The sequence below is a fragment of the Onychostoma macrolepis genome, chromosome 16 (genome assembly GCF_012432095.1).
Source record: "Onychostoma macrolepis isolate SWU-2019 chromosome 16, ASM1243209v1, whole genome shotgun sequence".
In the NCBI taxonomy this organism is placed as follows: domain Eukaryota; kingdom Metazoa; phylum Chordata; class Actinopteri; order Cypriniformes; family Cyprinidae; genus Onychostoma; species Onychostoma macrolepis.
Window position 1 is genome coordinate 33,949,709 of NC_081170.1, and position 9,437 is coordinate 33,959,145.

Sequence of the window (9,437 nt, forward strand, 5' to 3'; positions counted from 1 at the left end):
AAAAACATACGGAAATTAATCTCATGTTTTAATTCATTTTCTCAGTAAAAACATTTATTTCCAGCTCTTAAAACAAAAAATGATGGCGGTTTTGTTTTACATTACGTCACGAAAGCACAAGACGTCCTCGCGCTACAGTCTCGAGCTCGATTGCGCGTGAATTGAATCTGAGTTGCCATAGCAACCCGTGAATTTCTTCCGCAGCTATAAAAGCCTGAACTCTTCGATTTCTGATTGTTGGGTGTTTGAAGGCGAGACTCTCGAGACAGACTTTTATGTGCCGAGAAAGTGATTTTTGAAGGAGATCGGAGCATTTCTGTGGAGGATATTTTCTTTGAATTGACTTTTTGAAGGAGTTTAACGTTAGATTATTTCTGAGGAGAGTTTTATTTCATTTATTTGTTTTCGTTTGGTTGGAAGCGTTTCTTTAACCTATCTTATCTTTTCCTTTTCTTTTCTTATCTATTCTTTTCTTTTCTCATTGTGAAAGAGATTTTTAGGATATTTTCGATGGCTCACATGGACAAAAGACGAGGTAAGTGTTTTAATTTTTCATATTTGTTGTGTGTATGTTACTAACATTACTAAATGTGTGCAGTTTAGCACTTTTATCTCGAACATTTCCAGTTAAATAAGGTATTCATTGAATATGTAAAAACTGCCTTTTCATAAAAATGTGTATTATCTTAGTGTCATCTCGGATGTGCATTATTTTTCAGTAATAAACTGACAAGAAATGAGTTAAAAACACAAGAAAGTGAAATAGTGTGAACTAGACTGTGAAGTGCTGCTCTTTCAGCTTTGGGCCGCTCCAGATCCGCTGCTGCTTTAACCCAGATGGCTGCTGGTCAGGAGGCTGGGAGACAGTGTGGAGACCACATTCAGAAAGCACTGTCAACCCCAACCCGGCCGTGGAGTCCAGAGCTGCCTGGCTATATCGCTCCTCTGCCTTCGGAGTCGACTCAAAGGAGGAGGAAGCGGCAGAGCTCGGAGGATGAAGATCCCTGCACCTCGTACGAGAGACCCGCCAAACGCTCTGCTGAAGGTCAGGCTTCTTCTGAACACGTCGCTGAATTAAGTGATTTGCCACTGAAATGTTCATTCACTGACTGATGATTACAGTAACATTCTTGTAGTCGCCTGTTTTTTCATTTCTTGTGATTGTTGCAGATGCGTATATTAAGGGCCCAATGCTGGGTCAAGGTGGATTCGGCTCTGTGTTTGCTGGGACCCGCAGCTCTGATCGATTGCCAGTGAGACATTGTCTTTAGTCCTTCATTTGTTCAATTTGTGGCATAAACCGTATTTCATCTGTACAGAGCAGGGGGTTATTGTCATAATTAGCAGGTGTAATTTACTGTGGTTCATGTGTCTGCAGGTGGCCATCAAGTACGTCACTAAAGACGAGGAGCACGAGGACATGGAAGTTGTAAGTTCAGTCACATATAAGGTTTGATACACACATAAACCACACTCAGGCCTCTAGCGATGACTCAAGGGTCTGGTGTCTCCTCTGCAGGAAGGTCAGGGTCTTCTGCCGCTGGAGGTCGCGTTGATGACCCGGGTCAATTCAGCTCCTGTCTGTCCCAGTGTCCTGAAGCTGCTGGAGTGGTTTGACCATCCCGACCGCTACGTCATGATCCTGGAGCGGCCGGATCCTTGCCAGGATCTCCACAGGTTCTGTGAGGAGAACGGCTGTCTGGATGAGAGCCAGGCCAAGAAGGTGCTGCTGCAGCTCATCGAGGCTCTCAAACACTGCGAGAGCCGCGGCGTCTTCCACCGGGACGTCAAGCCACAGAACCTGCTCATGTGCCCCGACACCAGCGAGATCAAGCTGCTGGACTTTGGCTGCGGACACCTCCTGAAGGACTCGGAGTATAAAGAGTTTGCAGGTTGGTCAGGAGAAGCTCTCTGTGGAAGGTTGTGTTTTGGACTGGAAGCGTTTGAGCTGATCTCTTGCTCTTCTCGGGTCTCTCAGGCACTCTTTCATACGCCCCTCCGGAGTGGTTTTGTTCCCACAGCTATCGTGCCGGACCAGCTACTGCTTGGTCGCTGGGTGTGACGCTCTACAAGCTCCTGTGCGGTTCTCTACCGTTCAAAAGCGCACGGAGGGTTTGCAGACTGCGCTTCCCGAGTCACCTGTCTGCAGGCAAGAGATGGCAAACATGCAGCTGTTCACAGACAGAAATCACGGCCGGAGCGAGCAGAAGTTGATGTTGTGTTGCTGAAGTACTGTGTTGTATGTAACAGACTGCCGTCAGTTGATTAGATGGTGTCTTAGAGCAGCAGCGGACGAGCGTCCCAGCTTACAGGACATTGAACAGCATCCCTGGTTACGCTCCACAGGTGGCCAATCACAGCACACTCATCTCAATGACTCGGTGTTGATTGGACAGTTGGATTGTCCTGTCAGGATAAATGATGGTAACTGGCTGTAATTGTGAACATAGGGTGAGCGGGAGTGCAGCAGAGACAGTGAGGACGAGTGGACAGCAGGCGTTTCGTGTGTTTTGTGATGCTGTGCTTCACTCTGGAGCGTGACTGAGGGCTCTGTGTGGATGCTGGAGGAGCTGGACACACAGCGCCGGCTCAAACCAGAGTCCTGATGCTACAGAGATCCGCTCCAGACTGAGCCTAAACCAGCATGCAGCGGCTTTCATAAGGAAAGGAGAAGAGAGACAAAAACATCAAACTTTAGGCATAATTTAACTAGAGTTGTCATTTTTAGTTAATTAAAACCTCAAGAAAATATTTCTGTTACTTGAAATAAAATAAACTTTAAAGCTTGTTAAAAATAAAGATGAAAAAAGAGGATCTAAATGCAGCAGCTAGACTTTATTTACTCAAAAACCACTAGACGTGAAGAGGATCAACTACACTAGGAGGTGATTTCCCGGACAGGGTTTAAATTAAGACAGGAGTGGGATTAATCTAGAATAGTCAGTGGTTTAAAAAATGGCTTTCTGAAAACAATAGCAGCAGAAAAAAGACTGCAAAAAAAAAAGGAACAAACAAACAAACATAAAAGTTACTGAACAAGAGAAAACAAGTAAACTGCACACATCATGTGTCGAATAAAAGAATAGGAATGCCTAGGAATCTCTTTGTAATGAATTATCGTATAAATTACAGGTTGCGGTCAGTTTTGCAATATTTTTATTGTTATTATTTATTATACATAAAGCAATTGTGATTGTGAAAATAAATATGTATGGCTTATCCTTCTGATCTTTCATTAAAAAAGTAAATACAAATAAAATAAATGTAAAAAAAAAAAAAATCACAAAAATCTAACTTTTCTACAAAGTCACATTGTGAAAAAAATTCTCTAATACACATTGGCCACAATTATTTGTAGTCTTAGAAATGATTATGAGTATGATCTCTAAAGATCTATATTTCCATTCATATGTACAATTTTTAGCACACCAGGGTGACTAGGAACATGAAATTATCCAGCCGTGAATTCCTGTTTCACAGGAATATAAGCAACACAAAGGCCAAATTCTCTTTATCATCCATCACAACTAAAACCCCCCAAAGATTTCTGTTGTGCAGCAACAGATTGTTCAGCTTTACAAAATATAAAATCAAGAAAATAGCACAAAATAGTCCAAAAAAAGAAAAGAGCTAAAGTATTAAACATTTTCATTTCCACCATTAGGGCAATAATTAAGGAGTTCCAGTCAACAGGAAATGTTACAGATCTGCCTACAGTAATTGTCTGTGTCTATATTGTCTTAATGCAACGTGAGGAGGAGAGTTTGAGTGTCCAAAGACTCTCCGAGGATCACAGCTGGAGAATTGCAGAAAAGAGTTGAGTCTTGGGGCCAGACAGCCTTATAATGGACCGTGGTTGGATCTTCCAACAGAACAATGATCCAAAAGGACCATCAAAATCAACACAAAACGGGTCACTGAACACAAAACAAAGGTTCTGGCATGGCTGTCCAGTTCCCTGACCTGAACCCTATAGAAAACTGAAGAGGAGAGAGTATCAACACTGAGCTGGGAATCTGAAGGGTCCGAGTGATTCTGGATGAAGGAATGGTCTCTAAACTCTTGTTCTCCAAACTCATCAGGCATTATAAGAGAGACTCGTAGCGGTTAAACTGGCAAAAGTATTTTTTGAAATAAAAGTTCAAAATGATTAACAGTGCAGATTTATTTTCACAGGCTTCTTTGTTCATATCTACCAAAGGTACCAATAATTTTGACATAAAGACTGGAGAAACAACCTTAATCTGAAGTTAAGTCTGCCTCCTGGTAGGTTTAATTTAAACCTCAGTTTAGTCCTGAAGTAGCGCTAGTCTTCCTCCAGGAAATCAGCCTATTAAAATCTGGACTAGACTAAGTCTAAGACTATTTAAAACCATGACAGATAATGCAGATTTCTGTTAATCTGGTTTAAAGGGCCATTTTATTCTAGGACTATGCTTAATATCTGGGTCTGGGAAAACACCCCTAGAATTTATTCCTCAAAGCCTTAAAGTTAATCCAGGAACATATGTTCATCCTAACTATTGCCCTTCATACTGGAGTCTAAATAAATTCCTGAATACTTGTACAGTGTTTACCTGTGCGATACCTTTCTATTAATTAAAGTAGTTTGTTTATGTTTATGAGTCCACAAAAATACAGTTAAAATGTCCTATTTGTATATCTATAGTGCACTGCACTGTGTACCAGACAGCAGTGTCATATTTAATATATCTCTGAAAATGACGGAGGATTATAGATTAAAATCGGCCAAGTGGTGCAGTAGGACTTTTAAGATACTGTCTATCAGCTTTCAGTGTCAGAAAAGATTGAGGCTCACTGATCAAATAAACCCAGTAGATGGCGATATGCACACAGAATATAAACTTTAAAAATAAAAACGTGCATTAAAAAATAAATAAATAATTGCTCAGAACAATATAAAATATTATAACAAACTGCATAGGATGCAATGGTTTAACTTTTGTCTTTTCTGAGTAATTTACCTGAAATGTCTCGTGTCAACTTCACGAGTCCATAAAAATAAAATGGCAAAACTTCACATTTTTATAGTGCATCACACTGTTTATCAGCTCGTTGCGTTATATTTAATGCACCAATGTACATTTATAACTGATTTCAATTGAGCTGATGATACAATAGACTTGACCTGTTCATCTGTATAATCACGTCAAGTTCATGGGTGCATAAAATTAAAACAGTACAGTTAACATTTTTCAGATTTTGTGTTGTGATAGTCTAGTGGTGGTTTTAGTCTTGGGCGAACTGGGCAGGCGCCCGGGGGGCATTTTTTCATGACACGTGGGGGGCGGCACAAGCACTTGAAAAAAAAAAATAATAATAATCTGCGCCGCTAAGCGGTTTTCTATTATCTGTCATATTATCTATCATATAATTGTGTGGGGAATTGGCAAATTGGCGCCCCTGCTTGTCGAGAAGGTACTGTGCACAGAAGCTGTGTGAGACCGCGGGGGACAGTTCACCTCTCCCAAATGAAGGAGGGCTTGTCCGCTCCATTAGTGGGACAAGTGGGCTAAAGTCAGTCACACCCAGGGGCAGTCCCGGCGCCATGGGCGGGCAATGGGGGGCCTGGCCCGCCCTGTGAGTCACTAGTGCCCGCCCTGGACGAGCCTGCTGAGTAAAGCAAACGCTGTACTCTTCAAACATCAGTTATTATTTATTTACCCTTGCATTGCGAAAAAGCGGAGATCTGTCTCCTCCAGGCTGTGCGCGGCGCGTCAATCTGAAGGAGGCGGGTGAAGTTACGAGCTTCGCGGAGAGCTTGAGGATCCGATGGCGTTACGAAGTTTTACTGACAAGCTCTTTTTAATGATCGACATTGGTTAAACATTTTAAAACCCTCTGATTTAAAATAATAATGACGAATTATAATAGAGATATGAAGTATGGATCATTTTTCACGGCACACCTGACTGGGCTGTATGGCAAGAGGCCAGCGTCACATTTTCAGTCGTGATGGTATTCAGCTCTTGCTCGTGTGATGTTGCTTAACTGCATGGCGCCTGTAAATTTCATTTCAGCAGTAAATTATAGGCCCGTGTCCCGTATTTCTGTCGACTGAACCAGCCATGCCATTAATAATGAATGTATCAGTCTTTTGCATGCCAAAGTCAATTTCTGCTTATAAACATTGCGTCAAATAGAAAGAAAATCGTGCTACACACACTTTCATGAGATCGGGTTAGACTACAACAATTAATATGTAGTCTATTTTACAAATAGAATACAACGAATTCATGACAATGTTTTACATTCAAGCTACCTGTAAAATGTATAGTGAAAAGTTCTTTAAAATCATCTGGAATGCAATAAAGTAATTTTAAAAGCTGTTTTGCTGCATGGATTAAAACAGGCTAATAAATAATTCACACATCAGACAAAACTGCGTTCCAGAAAATCCTTTAAATCTTAAGGAATTCAGAGCAGAGCAACATAAAAATCAGAAAAATATAATCGGGCCTGTTTTAGGCTTTTCCTTATTTTATATTTTAGATGGTGATGAAAAATGACTTGCCATCTCTTCATTGGACGTGCCTTTAGAGAAATGCATCTTCTGGATTACATAATGAAGTTTTGTTTTCGATTTGAATTATTTCGTTTTAAAGTAGTAATTTAAAGCTTTCTATAGATATATTTATCATATTTGTGACTCAGTTCGTTGAGTTTTGGTTCATCATTGTGAAGCGCTCCTATTCAAGACAAGAGGGCAAGCGATCCTCAGTTCTCCTATTTATTTTAGTAAAAGCACAAGGTTTTGTTGATATTGTGAATGCACACAAATGAAAGTAGACCCTTTACAGTTCCGAATGATGTATTACTCTTACCTTTATAAGCAAAAATTACGGCATATTTTAAGTTGTTTCCACGATCAAGAAAAAATGCGTGACCGCTCTGGCGCCTCCAGGTCCTGCAAAGGCTTCAGCTCAGTCGTTTTTATAAAGCTAATACAAAAACGTTTGGAGCACTTTTTGTTCGTTAAATGTAAGGGTTTTTTTTAAGTAACGACCAAGCGGCCAGCGGCAGACAGTGAGCTGATCATAGCCTATGTTTGATCAATTTAGCCTTCTCTAAGCACCACGACTTGCCTAAAATAAAATATATAGAAACAGTTCAAGCATCACAATGTTTGAACTATATAAATGTGCGCTAGGTGCATATCTATTGGTTTGTGTGGAGAGCAGAAGCTGAAGCCTTTGCAGGACCTGGAGGCGCCAGAGCGGTCACGCATTTTTTCTTGATCGTGGAAACAACTTAAAATATGCCGTAATTTTTGCTTATAAAGGTAAGAGTAATACATCATTCGGAACTGTAAAGGGTCTACTTTCATTTGTGTGCATTCACAATATCAACAAAACCTTGTGCTTTTACTAAAATAAATAGGAGAACTGAGGATCGCTTGCCCTCTTGTCTTGAATAGGAGCGCTTCACAATGATGAACCAAAACTCAACGAACTGAGTCACAAATATGATAAATATATCTATAGAAAGCTTTAAATTACTACTTTAAAACGAAATAATTCAAATCGAAAACAAAAACTTCATTATGTAATCCGTAAAGATGCATTTCTCTCTAAAGGCACGTCCAATGAAGAGATGGCAAGTCATTTTTCATCACCATCTAAAATATAAAAATAAGGAAAAGCCTAAAACAGGCCCGATTATATTTTTTCTGATTTTTATGTTGCTCTGCTCTGAATTCCTTAAGATTTAAAGGATTTTCTGGAACGCAGTTTTGTCTGATGTGTGAATTATTTATTAGCCTGTTTTTAATCCATGCAGCAAAACAGCTTTTAAAATTAGTTTATTGCATTCCAGATGATTTTAAAGAACTTTTCACTATACATTTTACAGGTAGCTTGAATGTAAAACATTGTCATGAATTCGTTGTATTCCCATTTGTAAAATAGACTACATATTAATTGTTGTAGTCTAACCCGATCTCATGAAAGTGTGTGTAGCACGATTTTCTCTTTCTATTTGACGCAATGTTTATAAGCAGAAATTGACTTTGGCATGCAAAAGACTGATACATTCATTATTAATGGCATGGCTGGTTCAGTCGACAGAAATACGGGACACGGGCCTATAATTTACTGCTGAAATGAAATTTACAGGCGCCATGCAGTTAAGCAACATCACACGAGCAAGAGCTGAATACCATCACGACTGCAAATGTGACGCTGGCCTCTTGCCATACAGCCCAGTCAGGTGTGCCGTGAAAAATGATCCATACTTCATATCTCTATTATAATTCGTCATTATTATTTTAAAGCAGGCTCGTCCGGGCGGGCACTATAGTGACTCACAGGGCGGGCCAGGCCCCCCAGAGGGGGTCTGGACCCCGTTGACTTTCACTGTATCATCATAAACACTCAAATTATCTCCTTTTTTGTCTTCCACAGAAGAAAAGAAGTCAGATTTCGAAACGAGGGTTTTCGACGTGAGGGTGAGTAAATGATGACAGGAGACTTCTATAGCCATTAGTGGAGGGGAAACACAGCTCAGTATGTGGAGACAATGCTGTAATTTACTTGTGATGCAGTTTATGTGTAACCCTCACTCAAACTGCATTTTGATCTTTGTTGATGAAACTTGTTTTCATCACTGAGACGCGTGTTTATGGATCTTTTAGAAACTTTTGGGCTCCTAAACACACTTTTTACACTCTCTTCAAATATTTCCAAATCGAAAAACAAATGATCAAGAAATACATTTATTACATGCCATAAATCAGACAAACTTAAAACACTAGTATAACAATTACAATTTGCCTCATAATGAGATATATTTAGTTTAATTGTGACATTTTTCCCATTCATCTCAATGACAAAAAGTGTCCCAATTTAACTGAATTCACCCTATACTCAGGGTAGCTGACGTATCAATGTGTCCTATGGTGTGACAGCAAAAATGTAAAATAAAATAACCTCTAACGCTGAAGATAAACCTCTCTCATGCTATTTGTAACTCTAAGAATGAAGATAAATTTTTCTCATTTTATTTGTGTTTTTTTTCTACATTTTTGCTGTCACACCATAGGACACAATCCAATTTTTATCTGTCAACTACCCACTATACACCAACAATCTTGCAAACATTAAGATCAGAAACATCATTTACAGTCATTGACCTACAGTTCAAAATACACATCATAAACTGTTCAGTGCGCATCTACTTCTGTCTTTTTGCTTTTCATTTCATTTTTTCTTAAATGTTTCCCTTTGAACACTCTCTCTTTAAACTAATTTATTTTGTATTTTATTTTGGGGATAATGTGACTGTGTTTGATTCATGACAGATTTTGAGATTCATCCATGGGTATTTTAATCTCACACACATCATTATATTCTTTGTAAATTTATGTGTCACATTTGGGCATGAAACACACACACACACACACACACACTCTCTCCAGG

General features: G+C 39.6%; 1 protein-coding gene across 1 annotated transcript; it reads left to right on the forward strand.

The window, feature by feature from the left end:
* The first annotated feature begins 33 nt into the window (after positions 1 to 33).
* LOC131521295 (serine/threonine-protein kinase pim-1-like) lies at positions 34 to 4,899 on the forward strand. Its single transcript, XM_058745887.1, has 6 exons — positions 34 to 535; positions 800 to 1,045; positions 1,171 to 1,253; positions 1,379 to 1,429; positions 1,520 to 1,892; positions 1,979 to 4,899. The coding sequence occupies exons 1-6, from the start codon at positions 511 to 513 to the stop codon at positions 2,212 to 2,214; spliced, it is 1,014 nt and encodes a 337-aa protein (XP_058601870.1). The 5' UTR covers positions 34 to 510; the 3' UTR covers positions 2,215 to 4,899.
* Positions 4,900 to 9,437: the final 4,538 nt, after the last annotated feature.